The 24,870-nt window shown below is 28.6% G+C and overlaps 1 protein-coding gene across 2 annotated transcripts in view; it reads left to right on the plus strand.

Annotated features, from left to right (window-relative positions):
• Nucleotides 1-19,109, plus strand: part of LOC132946386 (extracellular serine/threonine protein CG31145) — a 69,314-nt gene extending 50,205 nt beyond the window's left edge. For both annotated transcript variants that reach the window (XM_061016374.1, XM_061016376.1), the window contains exons 3-8: nt 2,607-2,731; nt 2,808-2,886; nt 4,740-4,832; nt 6,906-7,213; nt 10,781-11,054; nt 17,900-19,109. In XM_061016374.1, coding sequence (XP_060872357.1) covers nt 2,607-2,731; nt 2,808-2,886; nt 4,740-4,832; nt 6,906-7,213; nt 10,781-11,054; nt 17,900-18,179 — 1,159 coding nt within the window. In that variant the 3' untranslated portion in view covers nt 18,180-19,109. The remainder of the gene's footprint in view (nt 1-2,606; nt 2,732-2,807; nt 2,887-4,739; nt 4,833-6,905; nt 7,214-10,780; nt 11,055-17,899) is intronic.
• Nucleotides 19,110-24,870: the final 5,761 nt, after the last annotated feature.

Raw genomic sequence — 24,870 nt, forward strand, 5'->3', positions numbered from 1 at the left:
GGATACACAATTCGGCTTATCTAAACTTTAAATATTTATATCTCATAAACTACTCGTTAAGACTACGTAAAAACTACTTTGATTTTTATACATCAAAGTACTACAATAAAATATTTTGCGTCAGAATAAAGTAATGAAAATGCATTTTGCCATTAACAAAATTATAACGATAAAATAGTAAAACTTGTTTTTTCCGACTTAAAATTATGCAAAAGAAATATTTCCAAAAACGTTATTAGTAGATATCTATATATTAAAGTAACGAAGGTCTTACGTTAGTTGGATCACTATGTACTTATAAAAAAAAATATTGGCTACTTGTTAGTTATTTCATTATTTTTGACATTGATGTTATTATATCTTAATATTTCAACGTTATTATATTAATACATTTAATTGAACCAAAGTAATGTAGAACATTGATTACGAATTGACTATTGTACGATAATCTATGCCTATTATAATATAATAATTTAACTACAAAGTTCAAAACAATTTATTATAATATTGGTTATGGATATTCACGTATTTTATATAATGTAATAAATTATTCATAAATTAAATAATATAACAATGACTTAGGTTCCAAAACCATAGTATGATAAAAACCCTGCTACAATATTTATTTTATTTAAACTCGAAGGCTTTTAAAGTTATTATATGTTTAATATTATCAATCATTATAATAGTAGGTGCATTTAATACAACGTCATTGTCTTATATTTAATAACGTTTAGCTTTGCTATTTAAATTTAAACCATATGACGAACGTGATAAATGATTATAATAATATATCAATATCAACATGTTAAAATTTAAAACATTTTTCACTCGAATGTTGAAAAATACCCGAAAATACAAAAACAAGGTAAATTCAGTTTTATAAAGTAACACTTTTCGACATTTGAACTTTTTCACATGCAGCTTTCCCACATTTAATATTGAGAACAGTTCTCAATATTGTTATTATTTGTAATTCTCGGCATTCCTAATTATTATTGTATCGAGTATGATTTAAATATTTGTTGATTAGAACACCGTGTTATTTATGATTAAAAAATATTGATTTTGAAATAATAATTTTTTTGCACTTGGTATTAGTGTTTATTTGTGTTAAAATGTAATATTAAATTTAAAGTATTTTAAACACAAGTTTTTTTTCAGATTTTATAAGTTTTATATTATGATTGCTGACTTCATATTTTTCAATTTATCTTCAAAATGTTAGATTTAAGATAAAACCTGTCAACTTACAAATTAACAACCATACGGATTTGCGTAGGAATATTTATTTCAAATAATATTAAATTTTACTTATTTACTATTACCTAAGTCACTAATGTAGTTTGATTATGAAAGTTTTATTCTAATTTTTAAAAAGCTTATTAGTGAAACTCAGCAAAAATACCTATTACAGTGTATTTTAACACTTTAAGTACATTCTGTACAGCAAGTTTAACTGAAACACAACAACAAAAAATGAATTTATTTATTATCAAAGTATATATAAAATAAGTTAATGGCTATACTTTTTAATTTGTTGTTTTTAAATTTATTTAACAAAAGATTTTTTACCATATATATTTTGTTAAATGATAAATTGTATACTCTATTATATACTCATTCTTGTAAAACTATGCGTTTTGACATAAAGATAACAATTGAAGAATATCAACATTTATGAGTCAAAACTATTTAAATTCTCAAATGCATTGGTAAAAAGTGAAAACGACATAATAAAAAGCAAATTAAAAAAAAAAATCAACAAGAAGGAAAATACTTTTTAAATGAAAATTATAAATGAATGAGAACTTAATCGTTGTGTTTGTCGAAGACGAATGATTTTTTGAATAACATCGGAAGCATTTAAGATTGTAATCGTGTTTTATTGTAATATTGTGACGTGTACACCTATATTATACGATATTAATTAATACCTAACTAATAATTTTATTAAGTGTTTGCCGTAGTAAAATATTTTATGTTATAGTTTAAACTCTACGCTACAGACATACTAGATTTATTGTAAGGTGGTTTTAATAAAAATATTATGTTCAGTTAAATCTTTTTGTTTTATCAAGAACTCAGAGATTTTGCAATGTTTTTAAGACCAGAGAAATAATATTTTCTATTAAAAAGTAAAATGGGAAAATTCTCATTAAGTCCTTGCATAGGTAGGAGGAAAAGAGCGCATATATCTTTGATTTTTATTCTCACGCGATAAAACCCGATGGTTTTATTTCATTATTATTATTATTATTATTATTACTGTATTACTGAAAACATGGCGCATAATTGGGTCGTTTTTCACTTTAATCAACCGCGAAGAAATCTCCACCAAGAGTTTCCATTAATTACTTTTAAATTTAATTTTACATTCGAAACCGTTATAAGGAGACTCGTATACCTTTTGAAATGTCCTTTTTAATAAAGGAGTACCGAAAAGTTAAATTGTGTAAATAATATTAAACACTTATACACATTTGGATGTTTTATTTATGATTTATACACATATATGTATATTGTATATATATTATATCATTATTATATTATGTACTTTACTAGAATTGAATGTGTTTAATATCTTAAATATCAATATTTTTTAGGCCAAACACGACAGCATTAACCATATTCCACTCAAGAATATCAAAAAGAGAAATGTATCCTAAGAACGACACGTATGTGCCATTAATTTTAAAAAACATGTCCAGTGCGCGTATCTTAAGCGTAGGTGAGTTTTCGGATTAACCTGTTTATTGCTAAAATAATATATTTAGTTTGCCAATATTGAATATATTATATTTTAGCCCAAAAAGAAGGAGGCACACAACTCAAGCTTGTTATAGAGTATTCAAACGGAGACAAAGCACTTATGAAACCGATGAGGTAAATTATTTAAGTATTTTTTCAACATTTTTACGAGGGTGGTCTTTTGTATTAATAATTTATTTACATATAAATGACCTTTAAGTATTTAATTGAAATATAATATAAAATTAAAATCAAACAAAGTAGCCGTTAATTGAACATTAGAAATTAATGTATGTAAATGGACTATTCGTAATTATTATTTCCAACTGACTCGGACATGTTGATGTTTTAAAAGCATGTTCTATTGTTGATTAGTTCCGTCAGGTATTTTTTTAAGTTGAAATAATTGGTAAATTACTAACAAATTCTAAATTGAATCTTGTTTTTGCGACGTTGACACTTTTTTCAGTGAATCTTCGACGGTCTGCGTTTCATAAATTCGTTTATCCACTATAATACCGTAGCTACATAATATTTTATTTACTAAACATTATGAAAACAGTTTTTCATTTGAATAAAATGAAAAATGTCTTAACGATTTATATATATAAAAAAAAAATTAAAAAATAAACAATAGACAATATTATAATTTTGAAGTCCGATTTAAATTCATAGTTATGAAAACATTTAAAACTTAAGAATTAAAACAATTAGAGTAAATTGATTTATAGCTTGAGATAAAATATTTTTATTAAATATTTATTTAGAATGCTACTAAAGTTATTCGAAACTATATTGCAATGAAGTGGCATTTATTGACTCAGTAATCGTAACATATTATATTGTACTATTGCAGAGAAATAAAAATTAGCAATTTGCCGATAATTTTGGACAAATAAAAAACAGGAAGCACGTACAACATAAAACATGTAGGTACTGTTTGAGGAAATATTTATGATCGAATACTGAATAATGTACAACGTATACTGTTTTATGAATAGATGTTGGTTTTTATGTGCCTACCTGTCTACGTGTATTATAATATTATATTATAAGCATTATTTAGATTCCATCATTGATATTATCGGAAACGATAATAATTATAGTTATAAAAAATAAACTAAATCATCATTCGACTTTAAATAGGTAGTTAAAATGTAGATTTTTTATTAGAACTGACAAAAATTATTTATTTATATACACATTTTTTGTTAGTTCTAATTATTTGTATATCATCCATCATCTTCATTGTAATTGTATTGCGTATTAAATAATAAAATACCTTGCCTTCTAAGTAGCCAAAGTTGGACTTTTTCTAAATTTAATATATATATGGTACGCTTATATAATATTATGGTATTTTGTAATACATTAAAAATGCTTAGTATCCATTTCCGATAGTCTATACAATTGCTAATTTATACCCAATAACAATGCAAAATATCAGTTGCACCAAGGTGATCAGTGCGAGACGACAGCCAAAAAACATCCACTCTCTTTCTATATAGGTGATCGGGCTGTAATTTTTAATATATTATTTACACGCATTTTAAAATTCTTTAACCGATTTAGTCCATTGAGTTCACCTTCGCGTCATATTGGTTATTGTACGATTATACTGACACGCACACTTTGTGGCAACCGCTTTACAATGTCAGATTATTACGGAATTATATAATATTCATAATATATTAACCATAATATTATTATGTATTAAGTGAAAAGTCATAGTTTTGTAACACAGTTAACAAATGTATAGCAGGTGATCATAGTATATCAACATTTTATCAAAAAATGGTTTATAAAACGAAGCTATTTTTAAGATAATGCACATAAGGATTCCCATAGTCGATATATGCCTATATACATTATACACATTAGGACATTAGGTACCAACTGTGTATATTACTATACCTATTAACCTATTAGTATCGCGTTGTAGATATACTTTTGAAAATGTTTTTTTTTTTTTTTTTTTACGATCGCAGGTTCACAAGAGAACAACAGACTCTGCCGAATCATTTTTACTTCACCGACTACGAAAGGCACAACGCCGAAATTGCTGCGTTTCATCTCGACAGGTAAGTCCATCGCTAAAACGAAAATCATACGCATTAGTTCCGAATGATAGTCGGTCGTAAACGTTATTGTGAATGAAGCAATTCCTTGGTCCGTGCAATCCAGTGCATTACATCACGGTGTTGTACATTGTGAAACAATGCGGTTCGATCCAAAAAATGATATAAACTATGTGTATTATATATATTATATTATATTATATACGTATAGGTATATCTTTTTTTTTTTGCTGTCTGAAAAAGAATAAAAAATAATTTTAGTGAGATCTGTCAAAAATGATGTTGTGGTTGTTACCAATTTCAGATAATTATCAAAAACGGAGTATCGAGAACTGGGGTAATTGATAAAATTTGATAACCATTAGAATATGTACCTATAGCATTGTTTTTTGTTGTTTTTCTTTATTTAACTCCAGTAGGTCATAAAAATAAAGTTATAATTATTTTTGGTGACGTCATAGGTTCATCTAGGAAATTATGAATCTCTTAGTTTTTTTTCGAGCGTTTTCTTATAACATTATTATAACGATGTTAGTCAGCCATCATATAATGTGCATAGTAATCGTCACAATACGCACATATCTGTTAAATGTAATCATAAGGCGCACTATACAAATAACAATGTGTACCAACATATAATTAAAAATATTATATGTATATAATAATATATATTATTATTATTTGTATTACTTTTTCATTTTATCAAGTAATACAAATACAATTTTCTAAATAATATAATGTTTAGAACGATGCCTTTTCATGGACCATTAAGTATTTTTCGTCATCTACTTTGTATACGTCCACCCATCATCTCACTTTGTATATATCATCCACCCTCGATCGGAATATAATATCCAAATGGATTTTGTTTTTTTTAGAAATTTAGTTACATGTTTTAAAAGTTTTAAGAATATAAATCAAACATAGTTTATATATTTTAATAATAAGTACAGTAATTAATTCAGCTGTTTGTCATTGGGTTTTGCCGTACATTTTATCGTTTATAGAAATGCTAACAAAGTAGGTAAAAAATAGGTACATCTTTCTAACACAATTGATAAATTGTTATAGTAATTATAATAAATAACTGAATTTTTATTTTGTTGCTAATCGATCACCACAAGTTACAACATTCAACAATAATAATTACAGAACTCCAAATAAAGTATTTAATTTAGTATTTACACAGTACACATCGACACATATTATATGCGTCGAGCTTAGCTTATAGTATTGGCCAGTGACGTATATAAATTCTGAATCTTAATCTACGGTGGTGTGTGGGTGAGGGGTGGGGGTGAGGTTGGTTAAAAAGGCTGTCCTAGTTTGCACACATTTACTAAAATTACATCTTATTTGTGCATAGAATATACATATTACACATATAAAGGATATCTAATAATATATTCTTGCCATGTACTTAGTTGTTCAAAATCAACATTAATGTACTTAATACACACCATAAGTTTCCGATTGAAAATGTGAGTAGGTAGGTACATACATTTTGATTTTGGTGTGTTTCTTACATATTTGTGAAGTTGAAATTATGTTTATCATCTAAAAACCAAATACTACTCTCTCGTAAAAATATTTTTAAAATAATATTTTGCATACCTATTACCCATTACCATGCGTATGAATGCATAGTATATTATCGCGCAAATGAGTGGTCAATTGCATTATATTTTGTGGGCGAATAAGTTCCGGGTTATAATGAGAAATTTTAAAATGTGCGCAAACTGTAGCCGATTAAAATCGTTTAATAAAACTCTTGACACGAAAAGTTCTACCTAGATGCACGCTCCACATCGATCAACCTCTTGAATTTTTTTTTTAATTTTAAAATTTATTTTCATTTAATTCAAATCCGATCTATAACGATCACGATTACTATAGATATACATATAGAATATAGATGCATACAAAATAAAACCAAAGATCAACTCCACACCAACTAAACCTATCGCATGTATGTATATACATTATAATATAATGTACATTTTTCAGAGCATCACCGTTTTTACAAGAGTTCAGTAAGAAAATATTTGTATAATAATATTATAATATTGTCCATAGGATATTGGGGTTTCGGAGAGCAATGCCGGTCAGTGGCAGATTGGTGAACATCACGTCTGAACTTATGGCCCAGGTGACCGCGTCCGATTTGTTGAAGACATTCTTCGTGTCACCTGACAAAAATGTGTGCTTTCACGGACAGTGTTCCTATTACTGTGACACGTCGCATGCCATTTGTGGAAATCCCGACATGTTGGAGGGCTCGTTCGCCGCGTACTTGCCATCCCAAGATGTTTTGGAGAGAAAGACGTGGAGGCATCCTTGGAGACGCAGCTACCACAAGCGGAGGAAGGCTAAATGGGAAACAGGTCAGTGCCCAGAACGATATTATGTATAAATAATAATAATATTATGTGTTACATTAACGCCGAACGTTGGAATTCAAAAACCTTAAAAATATATAATTTAATATTATATATATTTTAATATTATCGATGATAAATACAATGATTCAGGCAGAATACGATGACAATTATCTTAAAAAATACCGAATATATATAGGACTGCAAGGATTTGAAGGATATCTATATTTTTGTCTATAGATAAAACGAAATAAAGAGAACAAATTTAATTTATGGGGTAAATATATCAGCCACATATAAATATGTTGAAAGTGTACGGTTTTAATGATCTCATACCAAAGGTTATACTTTAAAATGGTGTACAAATGAATTTTTTTTACTAATAAAATATATTTGACGTTTAGTATAAGTACTCTGTGAGTATAGCTATAGCTTATATTATGTAATATTATATCAATTTATAACATAATAGATTTTTTGATGAATATTTCACTGATTATTATGGTATAATACACCTGCAGATATTTTCAATTAAAACTTGTGAATTTTGTTTTATTTTTTTATCACGGAAAATATATAATTTTAATGGAGTATTGTTACAACTTTTTGATTGTCACATACTCACATTAGAAAGTTGATCGAAACTAATAATCATTAATTAAAATTAAAATTTATTCTTTTTATTATTAATGTTTTTAATTTATTAAATTTAAGGAACTATCAAAAAAATAAATGTTTATTTAGTTGATCATTTACTATTAAGTATACAACTATACGTGGAAATATATAATACGGGATATTTATCATTTTAACTATCAAAGGTTTTTCTACTATTAAAATTAATTAATTAATAAAAAGTTCAGTAAAGTATGAAGAAAAAATAGTATTAAATGTATACATTTTATTATAAAATATAATAATATGTTACTTCCACGTTATTGAGAAGAAATAGGTAGGTAGTACCTATATAACTATAATATATTACTTTTTAGTATTTTAATACCCTCACGAGTTTTCCTCAATTAGTATTTCTTTGTAAGAAAATTAAATTAAATCTATATGTATAAATATATATATATATATACAAGTACCTATATAAAGTAGTAAGCGGTTTTTGTTTGTCACTGCTAACCGGGAAAACGACTGAACCGATTTTTCTGAAATTTTGCACAGTTACTCCAAATAATCCCTGAAAGTTTTCGAATGACCAATTTTAGCCTTTGCCCTTTGATATTAAACCAACCTCTCCTTATACCACCCTCCCTTAACCAGTTTTTAAGTAAAAAAAAAATAAGAATAATATAGATAATCTAGCTGTAACCAAACAATTTATGTAAACAAAAAAATATTCGATTTCCGTTTGCCAAAGACAAATTTCATATGAGTATTGGTCGCTCTACGTTTTATACTTAAAAAATAAATGCACGTTTGTAGCTTATGTACTCAAAAACTACACGGCAAATGTTGACAAAATGTTCAGAGGTTGTTCTTAGAAATAACATCAGGATAATGTAGTGACTAGTTTAAACCACGTTAAAAAATATGTCAATGCTATATCCATTATCCAATCCACAGGTGGATTTCCCATCTTGGTAGAATTAGTTCACAAATAGCGAGGTACGTTGACACCGATTTATCCGTGAACTGAGGTACACGGATAAGCACCGTATTTTGTATTATGTATGTATTATGTATTTTGTATTATGTAAATGTTGTTCATTTTTCCCGGGCGAAGTTTGATTATACTGATTTTACATTATAACTTAATACTTACTTATTACATTCACAATGGTTGAAAAAAATATTTTTAAACTCCTGTTTGGAAAACAATTAAAATATAAATAATAAACAAAACATATCTACAAATTATAATATAGTTATTCCTATAGTACCTAGGTAGGACGTAGGTATATACTATATAGGTAACAAATCTCATCGGTGACCTTTTTTGTTAGAGATTTATCGACGGATATCGTTTGACCGTAGATCATTTTTCGGGTACATCTAAATCAATGACCCACCGGCCATAACCCGAATGTGGCTCTTTTGTTAACTAGTTGATAATATTATTTATATATTATATAACCATGTGATAAAGAATAAAGAATTTATTGTATTATGGGTGATTTATCATATTTAATATTTAGTAGGTGCCATATATGTTAAGTAGATAGTTTATGATTATAAACTCAAAAAAGGTTTTTATATTTATGCTGTAAAACAAATTATGACATGTTTAAAACCTACAACAAAAACATCTTCAAAAATTATCCTCAAAAAATTAAAACTAAACTGTGGTTGTGTTCAAAATGTTAAGACAATTTTTCCAATATTTTACTTACAAAATAATTTAACTTGCATTTAGACACAATTATGGAACAATTAAACATTATTAAATAATTTATTTAACGCCAACATCTTACTACCGATAGAGTTTTTGATTATTATACAGTCTGTATAACGAAGGTACTTTATTTGTTTTAAATAGTTAAAATCAACAACTAGACATTTTACAATGGTATTATATTTGCCTGAACAATACTATAAATATTAATTTTAAATCTTTACAATTATTAAATGCTTACCACTTCCATTTATTATGCGTCAAGAAATATAATTCATTAAAAATGATGATAAAGAGTTAAGTTAAAAAGTTTTAATTTTTCTTTTAATATAAGAATATTATACAATTATAACATGCTAATACATTATTACTTAGGTTAGCGAATATTTAATTTCAAATTTCAATTACGCCTTTATTGTGGTATGACAATGTTTTTTATGAAAATGTTATGGATTACCCATGTTTAAAATATAAACTATTTTATTTATCGAAAATGTCTTTCACAACTTATTATTTATTAACGGAATATTTTTCATCTAAGGCCCCAGCATTATAGTTATAAACTTGCTTAAAATAAGAACCTTTAAATAAGTTATAAAATAAAATATAAATAATAATAATGTCACTTACATATGATTATTATTATTATTATTATTTTATAGCGTTGACTTACTGAAATGTTGAACGTTTAATTTCTAATGGCGTATTCGCTACAGTGAATTTTATTGTTGATAACAAAAGTAATTAATAAACAAATGTACGGAACTTTATAATTGTCCTTAATGTATTTATAATTCAAACCTCAGATTATTTTTTTTAATGTAAATATGTACAATAATTGGATTTACTGTAATTCTATACTGGAAATCTATTTAACGTGATTATTTTGGAATTAAAATATGCGTTCACATAAGGTTAACATAAATAAATATATAAGAATCTATTATTGCGATCGACAGGATTTTTTATTTAAATAGATTTTGTCTTCGATACTTTTATAGAGTGAATAAAGTCTGTAAATTGTCGGTCAAACAAATATTATGTTATAGTAGGGGTGATAAAATGGCACCGTCAAGTATGAATATTGTACTCGAGGTTACGCAAATAATAAACAAAAATATTGACATTATAATTTTCCAAATTATTATCCTTATGTTCCGTCGTTTGGCGCGTATATACTTTATCCACTCATCGAAATCGTTATTTTGTTTTGTTTATATCCGATATAGATCCGAATTACTGTGAACTAATCAGAAACTTGCCGCCATACAATAGTGGTCGCCGGATGTTGGACATTATGGACTTGTCCGTGTTTGACTTTCTCATGGGCAACATGGACCGTCATCATTACGAAACGTTCACACTGTTCGGAAACGATTCATTTCCTATTCACCTCGACCACGGCCGGGCGTTTGGCAAGGCGTTCCACGACGAGATGAGTATATTGGCTCCAATCATACAGTGTTGTCATATACGAAAGTCTACGCTGGAGACTTTGCTGAGGTACCTATATTGGTCGTTCGTACTGCATTCATTAACACGTATAAAATAAAATCGCAAGCGTTGTGGTTCCAATCGGATAATTAATCATTATTATTAGAGGGGACGTATGTAATAGTATACCACTGTAACCATACCTTTAGGCATTACAGCCAGCACGGGAAAGATCAGTCAGAAAGATCTATCCATGATTTTTTTCTATTCTTTGTCATGTAAAAACAATAATATAGAAAGACAAAGGAAAACATTATATGTTGTTCAAATCGCATAAAAAATGTTTGGCATTTAATTAATAACGGTCTCACAAAAGATAACCGTGGGTACAAGTATACCTAATAGAAGGTTTACTTCTCAAGTATCGGCAGTGTAGGAAAACGATTTGTTCAATTAACAGGACAATTAATTGTTTTCTCCCGTTGTCTACGAGAACGATGTGCATGGAATTTTGCATAAGTGCATTCGTGCCTACAATTATTTAATACAGACCCATATAGGCTTCGCACATAATAATTATATAAACTGATTTGAAAGTCTTATCGGATATCCAACGGAATTAATAATAATAATTCATAAATCATGAGTAAAGAAATATGAATTGGACTTTAAGCATTTCTTTTTGTGGACTTGTAGTCGCTAAATTGTTAATAGAACTAAGTTCCCGTTACACTCCCCCGATGAAATCACAATGCTTTTTACTAACAAGAAGTTTAAGTCTAATGTAATATTTGATTTATCATTAAGATCTTTAAATTAACGAAAAATCCGTGTACCTACCTATTGTATATTTTCAATCAACTTGAAACGTATTCACTTTTAGCTAATCATAATATAATTATCTCTGAATATTCAATATAATATTTGTTTGGGCAATTGATTTGGTATAATATATTTTAGTACTTATATCAAACTGTGAGCGTATTGGTCTTTAACCCGGTTATCCCCGTCCCCCTCAATGAAAATAATGAGTTAGGTTGCTCTCAAAATATAGAAACAGTAGATGACTCAGTCTCCCATTTGTAACCCCTTACCCTCACACACTACAATTACAATTCCAACACTTCCTATAATACATATTACGATATTGTGTTATCGAGACTTGTGAGGGACGAGGATCGTGCATTAGTAACGATCGTCTATATTAAATTATTTGTAGTACTTTCGTCCATCGTATTCAAGATTAGAATATTATATTAATATATAAAGTCTATGCACTAAACTACAACGGCGTATATTATTGTCTTCAGTGCACGAAAACACTGTCGACTTAATTGACGTTGTGATAAAAACGTAAAATGTAAGGAATTTAAAACGGCTTTGCAAACGAACGTTCCAGGACTTAAGTTGTGATGACGGGATTGAGTGGTGAGTAAGGAGAAGAGCGTCCACTGTACCTATATAATGTGTATATATGTTACATAATAAATAAATATATATCTATATATAATACCACCAAAGTGTGTTTGTTTTCTGCCACGTATGTCCGGCGGCCCACCGCCACTGCCTCCGAGTGGCATCCGGTGAGTATCGAGGGTGTAGGGGTGAGGGGGTAAAGGTGGAAGAGTCGTTGTGAACGCGGATATTCGGACTTAACTGCACGTCGACGGATAAAAGGGCCCGAGAGAATAAACGGCGGCGTGCCAATGCCGTCCAGCGACCGGTGGAGGGTGGTAAGGAGATTGGTCCATGCCTCGCGTACCTATATAATATATATATACCTGTTTATATATTACATATATAGTGTATACGATAGAGATAATCTTAAATAAACGGCAGCCGTTAAGAGGTTGGGAAAACCCATTACGGACATTCGCAAACACTAGGTGGACCCGATAAAATATTCAACGAGGACAAAAAGCCAGACGACGTTCTGAAAAGCTCTCGTGCGAGCCGACCACAGCATTATGCACCGGGCTTGCACATTGGCAGGTACGCGCGTCACGGGCACTTAGCATAATTATCTGTTATCATCGCGACGGACTATTATAATAATATATATATACAAATAATTCCGGTATAGCTGTGTACGGGATCGGTAAACCATTATTTCGGTCCGTATAACAAACATAATATTGTAAAACCGCAATGCACCGCGGTTTTGCCCACTGCATCCGACCGCGCCGCCGCGACACGACTGAAAGTATACGTCCACCTAATACGCACTCGGGTTTCGGTGCGATTCTTCGAAACCGTGTGCTTTTGCGCTGAACCCTCGATACGGCTTTTAGCCGCAAACGCTCTACAAAGGAAACGCGTTTATTATTGCCGGACTGCGTTAAAATGCAGCTGCAGTTATTGTGGGCGCGTGTACCCGTGCAATAATAATGCAAAAACAATAATTGTAATATTCTCCGAACACATCAAAAATAATAGTAACAACAATACTATTAATACCCGTGTAATATATCGTGCCAGAATTCTAGATAAAGCTGGTTGGTGCGCACAATAAAAGTACCTACACAATACGACATAATATTATTGTATGACGTGTGCATTATACTGCGTAATGCGTATACCTATTACATTACTTATTCAATTATCGTTCCGGTCGCCACGGTTCGCCGTTCAAACACCGACCATTCAATATAAATTGTGATTATTCCAGTGTTTTGTTGGGCGTATTTTTGTTTTCAAACAAAATAATTAAATAAGAAACACGATTGGTTGAAATAGAGTATAATATAATTATTAACCAAGTGACTAGAATAATAATATAGCGAATTTAAACCGTCTATAGGCTTATGTATATAGCTGATGTAAATAATTAGAATATTAATAACTCAATACGTACTTTCGCAATTCAGTACCTATTCCGTATTACAGTATGATTATGTTAATTCTCGTTCTTATCTTATCCCCCGTCAGTTTTATTGGATTGCTTAATAAGCGATGGTATTTATAATAAACAATATAAATAGATAATCCTATTTTTTGTATTTAATAATAAGGCGAACTGCATTATTAAACACGAAGTAAAATGCTATCCAAGTATTAGAAATACTTTATTGTTATATCAGACATATTTGTGTAAAAATGAACGTTTTTAATATTTTTGTCACAATGATTTTTTGGGTTTCATTTTATTAATGTAATTCCATATTTTTGTTTATATTAAATTCTCAAACAAAATAATATTCTTAATATTTTTGTGCACCTGTAACTTTTTTATACAACTTTGTGTGCATTTAAAATATATTCTGCAGAATGAGTAAAGTCGTGTTGTTAATCAACAACATTCTGGTGCATTACTCCTATTATATAAGCCTTAATGATTTTAAAATAAAATAAATTTTCGCGCATGTATGCATTACAAATTGATAAACTATTCAGAATGCAAAATAAGAAAATCAAAATCATAAAATTCTATTTTAGAAAACTGATAAGTATTACAAAAATAGTTCATATAAAAGCGGTCGGGAGTTCAATTATTAATGGATGGCAGTGAGGACGTAAATAACCCAAACCATAATATAATATATTATATTATTGAGAACAATGCAATAAAGTTACGTATAGGGAAATTTGGTCTATTCGTACCTATACATATAAAATGTATTTCTGATTGTAACTTAAATGTAATACCTAAACAATCCGAGGAAAATACACATGTGCGTCGGATAATATAATCGTTTGAAAAGTCAATTTGAAGAAAAACTTTTATATGTGAAAAGTTTAAACGTCTGGTCATTTTCCTGGTAATCGAACTGCGAGAAACCAATAGCTGTTTTAGATGAAATTGGGTTTGTGAAGTGGAACACTGAAAATAAAAGGAATATGTTATAGTGTTTAAATTAGGTGAATATATTTTATTATATAGGCGCATAAATAACAATGTATTCTTTTTTTGTGGATTGCTCTTAAACTTTTCTATAGACCCATTTAAGTTCAAATGCTTCAATAGAGACTTGATAGTATAGGTATCAGAAGTATAAGACATCTTTATATTTCAACAATAATCATTTATCTTTGCACTTTATAATATGACAAATTAGAACTAATGAACTCATGATTCATAAATTATAAATTATAATACACACCATAACGCATATTTTATATGGTGTTATTATTATTTATACTTAATAGATAATAATAAGATAATAGTAGACATACGGGCACCGAAATATTGTAAAGGCTCAGAATTTTTTTTAAGATTACATTAAATAGATTTTTTGGTTCCATTCACCATGGGGTCCCTCATTTATTGGTCTTCGGGGACCCTGGTCAATGTTGACTCAGAGTCAAAAAAATCCCACCCTGGTGTGGATCTGGAAATCTAAAATGGAGAGGGGCTAAATTTTTTCAGAAAAAAATACAAATATAATGTTTTTACTTAAAAAGCCGTTTAGCTCACTTATCCCACCCCTCTGAACGGACCTGAGTATTACACATACATTTTAATTAGAGTACCAATAATTTATTTTTGTGCCTCTGTGTTGTAATTCTCAATTCTCTTTAATGTTAGAAAACGCCATTGAATGAATTACATTACCGCCACAACAAACGGAAAGGAAAAACGACTAACGGCCTTGCAGTACAATTATACAATCGTCGTACCAGTCATACAAGTCATATCGATTATAAACATTTTATATAATGTGAAATAATCGAATTCAAATTTCAAACGCGTAATCTGTCGTGGTATTTAAGAGGATGTCAACGCGCTATTTGTTTTCTCTCTCTAGCCCAAAAGCAGCATAGGAAAAATTCATTAACTTGGAATAATTTTTTCTATGTTTTTAAGTAATCTTAGAGTAAAATCACCTATGACCAAAAAGATAGAGAAAAATATTTTTGAGGGAATGACATATCGACTTTATATTTTATTGTTATTTGACTTTCTATTCGATTTTCAAAATAAACAAAAAAATGTTGTACATTTAAATTATGTTTTAATTGTTTTGAGACAATATTTAGACAAATCGATATGATATTCCCTCAAAAATACTATTTTCCATCTTTTTTGTAATGAGTGATTTTACTCTTAAGATTATTTAAAAACATAGAAAAAATTATTCTGCGTAAATGCGATTTGTATATGTTGCGCGTGGGCCAGAGAGATAAAACAAATAGGGCGCTCTTAACCACATTTTGATAAACATTATACTATAGGTATTCTTTAGCTGTGGCGAGTCTGCTATTCCAAGCAAATGAGTATGTCCACCCATTCAATAAGGAATGTCTCTATGACCTTACAAAAGTGTACACAAAGTTTGAACAGTGGCGTCATTTCAGTTTTCAATAGAGGGGGGCAAAGGTTTAGACCGGCCCGAATGGGTAAAAAAAACCGCAAAAATATTAGTAGTTTATTAAGATATCTTCTTTTTTTTATTTTTGAAAATCTATTAACTGCATTATCTATAAATCAATTTTACCTGATTCATTATAAGTATATAAGTATATATATATTATCTTATATAAGTATATGATATATTTACAAATTAATATTATCTTAAATTATAATATATTTTTTTTTTATTGCTTGATTACCGGCTCAAGTTTTGTCTGTTTATTAACATGTTAGAAATTATTTTCGATACTTTTCGAGCAGTTAGCGGTAATTTTATATTTTTAGTCGCACCACCTAATACCACCCATCTATTTTTTTTAGATCATATTTTGCCCAAATTAAAAGATTAATGTAAACATGCGTCACGAAAAAAATTAATTTTAATTTAGGTACTCAACTAAATTAACACAATACGCAAAATAGTTGAATCATACACGACTGTCGCAAGTTATGAAGTCCGTGATCAATGATAAGAGCGTCAATCGGTTGTTGTTTTTAGAATTTGTAATCATTTTAGATTTTAGAAATTAAACTATACGAGATTATGATACTAATTGTTCATTTTCCTTCACAAAACACACTCACACAAACAAACATACATAAATACATACCCATACATACAATGTGTACGTCCCCGCATACGTCTAAATATATTCCAACTATCAATTAGTAAAAATGTATCATTGTGACAATAATTTCTTAGTACATACTTTAATATTTTCTGAAAATATTATAAAATACCCAGACAGCAAATGTTTGACTAAAAATATTATTATAACATTATTGTAGGCACGTTTTTACGCTAATAAAATATAATAACGGTAAAACGGCAATAACTGGACACCGGCCCATAGGGCTGCTTTTAAAATCAGACAGGGGCAAATGCCCACCTTGTCCCCCCCCAAATGACGCCACTGAGTTTGAATCATTCATGCTGTATACTCCAGTCAGTTGTTGCAGTATTATATTTTTCAGTCTTCATTACAACTTCTATTGAGTACAAAAGGTACTCTAGACTCTAGTCTCTAGCCCCTATTATAAGTTCGCCGAATCCTACACTTTCACGCCCACCGTCCGTACGATTATATGAATTTGGCAGAAAAAAGTCAATAGTTCACTTTGGAAGTCATCCAATAGAATATGTGTTGGTCATTGTTGGTTTGGGCCCAATATTTGTTGGAAGTTTCTTTATTTTATAAAACCGTTTTTTGACTCGTATCAATGTTACAAACTAGTGTTGTAAACCTGACAAAGTATTAAAAAAAAAAAAAACGAAACAACGTTCCAATAAATTTTCTGACCAATCGAGCGATGACCAACCAATCCGCTGGGTATTCGTGGCATGAAAACAAACTGGACATTTTTTTCGTATTGGGCACGTGCACCTCTACCTACCGTTGACTTTGATTTGAAAAGTTCACCACGGCGCAACGGCCGTCGTAATAATCGTGAATTGTATACATAATATATTAATTAAAAATGTAGAAAATGAACATTGACAGCCTGCTCCGCAACGAGGTCATACGCGACAGACACTCATATCGTGTGTTGTGGTTGTTTTCAGGTTTCACAACGTCAAAAAGCTCAGCGAACACATGAGGGAATCCATGGACGACGATCAGCTGTCACCCGTGCTATGGGAACCGCACTTGACGGCCATCGACCGGCGCGTGGGACTTGTGCTGCAGAAAGTCCGCGAATGTCTGTCGGTGAGCACGATGAGCGGCGAGGACGCGGCCGACGAATCCCATTCCGGGCCCTCCACTAATGCCACGTTCGACGTCGACATGGGCGATCTGGGACAGGGAGCCAAATACACGGCCAGGTCTAGGGAACAAACGTGAGGCGGAGATTGATGACCTCTGGATGTCCGTGTCCGCCGCCGGACGGATCGAGCGCGTTCAATTTGAACACGATATTATATTTTCGACCGCGTCTGTCCGGGTTACTTGCCGTCTTAAAGGTCTGTCCGAGTTGGATGCCGTGGCCCAATCGACATCACGTCATAGACACTTAACATATCAAATAAAAAAAAAAAAAAAAATGTTGGAAGTCAATTTCTAGGCGTGATTTCTCTAAAAGTTAAAAAAAATAATCAAAATTGATATTTTTTCAACAGTTTTACTATGCCCACAGGCCCCAGTTCACTTATTGTTTTACCTACTATTACGGATTTTTTTTTTAAGGTTTAAGTACAATATTATTTGTGACACAGTATAACTATAGTAAAATAGTTAATACATTTAATGGGAAATAAAATGTTAGAAATTAATTTTTTTTTTTAAAAGGTAAACAATATAAATACAATATTATAGTAACTAAGTAATTATGTACATAATAATAAATATCATTATATAAATGTAAATAAATGTAACGCTAATGACAAAGCTGTCAAAGTAATGAACGATGATCAATAAAAAAATAAAATAATATATAACAATATAATGTTTATATTATAATAAAGCCATCGTTTTTAAATTTTAAGGCATGCAATTCGGACACATAATTTTCTTTGGCGTGTAATTCGGACGCATCGATATTTCACGCGGTTTTATTATCCAAAGGACGTCGATTGTCCGATATGTTGTATATTTTGGTTGTATATTTTGTGTACTGTACGTATTTCGCTGTCGTAAAATATTATTATTTTTATTATTTATTATTAGCTGCGTATCTACTGTTTTTGTCAATCGGTAATAGGGTGGACGAGGCTCGATTGCCATTGTAATGTTATAATTATTATAACAAAATATATTGTTCACTACCTACACTGATCTCTTTTCGTTATTGTATCGCATAATATTGTGCTCAACTAGTAACTCATCTAGAATGATATCAATTTAAAGTACCTAAATAGGTGCTATTTATATTATCTATCTGTAATATGTTTCAACGTTTGTTTTTGAACGACGCGTCGCAAACGTTACAATTATCATAATGTAGGCAAGTACCTATAATTGTAGGCGCATTTTTACGTTTAGTCGTACGTCATTCATTACCCATACCTATAATAATTATTGTAGTCTGAAACGATTGGTTTAGAGTGTTTAGACAATAATGTTACAATATCCTGTATCCACCACAACCACAGTATAATATTTTATTATATTCCATTATTACCTATATATTTTCTACGAATTACGATACACAGAACCCTTTAGTTCGTGTTGATATCATTGTAGATGATTAACTTATTGTCAGTGTTAGCGTCACAGCGAAAACCATGGCAATATACAACAAATAGATAGCCGTCTCCTTCTTATCATTTAAGTCGGCCGCCATTTACAAAGCAGGCAAAGCTTACGAAATAATATTATCAATATATATATATATATATAATATATGTAAGTCGATATGTATATGAATGAATGTAAAATAAATGTAAACATTGCTTGATTTATAAATGACGGCCGACTTCAACATTGTTCACAACTGTAGTATAAAGACGGCTATCTAGTTGTTGTATATATCTATGGTAGAAACTACGATAGGTACCTTATTTAATGATAAAACATTTTTTTTTTTTTAAATATAGTTCACGGACTTGTCAACGGATTCCTATTTATATATTTTTAATTGTTTAATTAGAATAAATAATGTGTAGATAATACTTATATTGAATAATCTTCCCCACGCCTGTCAAACGTGTAATATGTAATATTTTACCCAAATAACGTGATATTCATAAATAATGCTAACATTGCCACATACCTATGATAGTAGTCATCTTTTATGTGATTTAAAGCACGTTATGGTTATTTGGCCTTGAAGAATTAAATTGTTTTACATTTTATAATTTTATATTAAGATGAAACTTTTAAATTTTTTTGACAGATATTTCACTTTTAATTTGATTGATACATTATTATTATTTTTTTGCAATAATATTAATAACCACGTTCGCATGAATATTTTATTCCAAATCATTAAGAAATAATAAATAAATAAAACATAATATAAAATATATGTCATGTTTAACATTGGATTCAAATATTCAATACAAAATCAAAGATACATTATCGTAGAATCTTTAGAATATTTTATTGTAATACTATTTTAGACATTCCAGTGTTCTAAACTTTGATAATGTTATTTTTTTTATATTTTAAATTATTTATATGTAAATAAATATCATAAAATGCGTAGGTACCTTACTATAAGTATATATTTAATATTATTTCAAATACAATTATATTCACGATTGCAGTAATAACTAAAATTTGATAAAACGTACCAAAAACGTTGTAAGTTATAAATTATAATAGATACTGTTTACAATGTTCAATATTAAAGGTATATTTATATTTTTATTATGTTATCAATTTTTTAATGCTCAGTCCACTTAATTAAAAACAAATAATAAAATATAAAATAATACGGTTTGTTAATTTTTAGATAAAAAAATGATTTATGTTCAATACGTCATAAACTCATAACTTATGAGTCATAAGTCTAGTAAGTTATGCGTGTATTGTTCATTTTGAGATAATAATATTATGTACCTATATGTATTGTCGATTCTGTATTTAATACATTTTCACTGTTCAATGTTTGTGTGATATAATACTATACATGTTAAATTTGTTTGTATATTTATTTAAAGTAAAGTTATATTAATTTATATGTTACGCATCATTTTCAATAATATATTTTCCAGAAAAAAATTCTCTGAAATTCACAGTATAAAGGGTAACCAACTAAATATTGTACAAATGTATGATGAATTATAACATTTATTTTACACATTTGATTTTGATTACAAATGTTTAAATAAAACCCGTATATTTTTATACTATTATTATTAAGTGTTATTTTTGTTGCCGGAATATTACGTGTTGTCTATTATAAGTAAACGATATGTTTATTATATACGTCTTTATAGCTAACCGTGACCACACGTAGTTAGAAAATTATAAACCACTGTTTGCTTTCATTGTGATAAAAAGTTATACATTTCATAAATATTAGGTACAATAATGTATAGGTACTTAAATACGTGCCTGCTATATCGAACACTTCAGGTATATCAAGTATGTCCGTGTACCTACAAAACAATTTTAACATGAATGAAACTATGGTGTATTTTTAAACATACACTCTTGCTATATGTTTGAAAAAAATTGATACTGGTATATAGTAAAAAATATACAAAATAAATTTTAAAATATTGTAAATGTCGTGATACGACGAGCTTAACAAACATGTGGATAGGCAGTATGTATTCACATATTATAATTATTTGATTATTTGTTTCGAAAACAACACATGTGTGAAATGCGAGTGTCACATGTTTTTAATGTTTTAACAAAAAAATTGGCCAACTATAACATTTTGTAAAAAATACTAGTTGATTAAAAAAATCTATTACAAGAATTATTCACGTTGTATTTGAAACGCCCCTAGCCAAATATTGAAAACTTAGTGTTCTGCAATCCATTGTTTTTGTTAAAGAATACGACGTGTTCATTGCACTGTTCTGTCAAACCAAAAAAATAGATAAAGATGATATAATAAAAAATAACTAGATTAAAAATATTTTATGTTTAAGATAAAGAAAATATATAATTTAAAGCAAAACAGCAACTAAAATTTAATAAAAAAATTAGATGAATAACATAATAATATAGTTTCGTCTAAAGTATAAACAATGCAGTAATAATATTAATTAAGTACGAATAACGGTTTTTACGTGCTTCTACTTATATTCCATTTTGTAATATAAATTATTTTTAAAATGTTTATAAAGCTAATGATTGAAGTTTCAAAAATTTTCTTTAATATATTCATTACCAAAAATCTGCAATAATTACAATAAAATAAATAATAATAAAAACCACAATATTACCAGCATACATTAATATTCAATTCTCAGAAGATAGTAGGTAATAACTAATAACTAATAACTAAGGTGATAAGTCATTTTTATATTTATTTAAATTACAAAATAATCCATCAAAATCAATAATATTGTGATTATTTATTGAATTATTAAAAAACAAAAACATACGGTAAAGAATTGTTCCACATAAAAATATAATAAATAATATTATATTGTTATTATGATTTATAACAGTTAAAAATATAAAAAACTATATCTTATTCTAATTTATCGATGCATTAAAAAAAATGTTTAATAATCAAATGAAGATACCAGATAATTTTACTGTAGTACCTATAATGATGTACCTACATAGCAAATTATTATACAATAAAAACTAGAGACTTATTATATTTTTTTTAGTTCTCATACCAATTTAAATTGTCGTCCGCAATAACTAATTGACGTATATATTTGTTTAAGGAAAAAAAATTACTCTTTGTGTAATATTATAAGTATCGAAAAATACAGATATCTCTGTTTAAATGTCAATATGATATCAAGTATTTAAAATAAAAAGTGTCATTATCTTTGTATTGTTTTTCTTGGATAAAGATGTCCAACGTAGGCTACGTAGCCTTATTTTTTGGAACAAATTAAATCTATACTTATTGGTGAGAACAACTTAATATAAAATACGGGTGGGCTAATGTGATAAAATTTCCATAATTCTATCCATAATAAAAAAAAAAAAAAATAGAATCACTTCTTCAGTATTCTATATAGGTAAGTTATACTCACAATCGTATTTCATTATGCAAGTAGCTGAGTCGGCTATAGATAGGAAATATTTGCAGAGTAGTGAGTATCTTTACTTTTTTAGTACCTGCTGATATCTAAGTAATATCATTAATATCAATAGAAAAATTAAAATATAGTGTGCAATAGCTCCTTAAAATAAAATAGTTTATTTTGTTTGTTATAATTATTGCGTTGGTTTTAATTTTTATTAAAAAATTATAGTGAAAATTCGATGATAAGTTTCTCATATCAGAAAATGAATAAAATATAAAAGTAGTAAATTGTTTAAATGTAATATTAAAGGATTATCTTATATGTTAAAAATCAAAGCTTTTTTAAAATTATAAATATTGTATTTCAAGACTTTTATTCAAATACTCGACGGCAATTTTATAAATTATAAAATATGTTGTGCGTTAATGTTTAATAGATTTTATGAAAAAGTAATACATTTCCAAATCATTATAATATTATACTCGTACTGTAGATTATAATGCATTATACAAATATTACGTATATAGGTACGACGTACGAATCCGAACCGAGCAATATTCAAAAAAGCTGTACTTAAACAGTACAATATTAGACGTGCAGTTCGCCAACTATGATTTTTTCCAAACAATTTATTACGTTATAATATTTCATGCAATGATATTATGTAAAGCATATTTTTATTGTACACAATACATTGAATCGAAATGATATATTTCGTTTCTGTACTTGAATCCAGGTATATCTGATGCCCTCTGCCGGAAATAGGCTGTAATAACGAAAGGCAACTAAAATAAGTATCTTGGTATAATATTATGGTTATGCGACGAAGTATGATTTTATTATTATCCACAATATTATAATGATTGAATTTTAATAAAATTACTTAAATATCAATTAATGTTAGATGTGGGAATAACATTTTTAGTTCTTCACTTTAAATAAGAACTTACTATACATTTTATATTATTACTACCTATTTTTTTAATTGTATCTACTATTATAATAATATAGTTGAGTAAATGTCCAGTAGATAGAGATAAAATAGGAATACATACAAATTTCGGACGTGTGTAAAGAAGATTGAGTAAAAATAATAACACTTTTTTAGCTCATTTGAAATAAAATTAATATTAACGCCTTTTTTTAGATTCTGAGCAGAGTAATTAATGTATTGGGTTTATAATGATGTGATGTAATTTTTATTTTGTAGGGTAGGATCTGTCAATCTTCAGCTCTGAGAGTGATTATGGTAGAAAATTAGAGAAAGTAAACATTTCCATTGCTTTTCAAAATAATCCGGAAAACCATAAAACAATTATTACAAAACATGGAAAAATTGATAGAAAACTAGTGTGTCCACGGTCCTTAAAAAACATAAGCTTTTGGTTACATCTTCTGTTCATAGTATAACCTCCATGCGTGACGCTTAAAATAAATAAAACCAAATGGTTTCTTTCATGAAATATTGTTGTCGTAAAATTATAGTTTAGTTGTTGTATAGATCTGCATTACCTTTACCGCGATCGATAAATGCAGAGGCGTGACGAAAAATAGTATGTGTGGCTCATGCTGCAGGAAGGCAAATTCAGCCTTGGCTGAAAATAGCTCACTTTCCGCCCTTGCCACACAATATACTATTAAATTATTTTTTTTAATCCTTGTCAAAATACTTTTAGTAAAAAATAAAAAATACCTTAGGTACATAATAAAAAAAAAAAATGTTATTTTTCATGAATATTGCAATAGTAACAATATTTATAATCATCATAAAATAATAACAGTCTGAAAAACCCTTTTAAACTTAGTATGAAAATCCAAGCAACTTATATTTGTTGCCATTGAAATAAATAAAATAAATATCTGAGAAAATGTAGTCAATAATATTATTGTTAGAAGTAATATAGTGAGTTCCGCTTAGAGTT

This window comes from Metopolophium dirhodum, chromosome 6, assembly GCF_019925205.1.
Source record: "Metopolophium dirhodum isolate CAU chromosome 6, ASM1992520v1, whole genome shotgun sequence".
NCBI lineage: Eukaryota > Metazoa > Arthropoda > Insecta > Hemiptera > Aphididae > Metopolophium > Metopolophium dirhodum.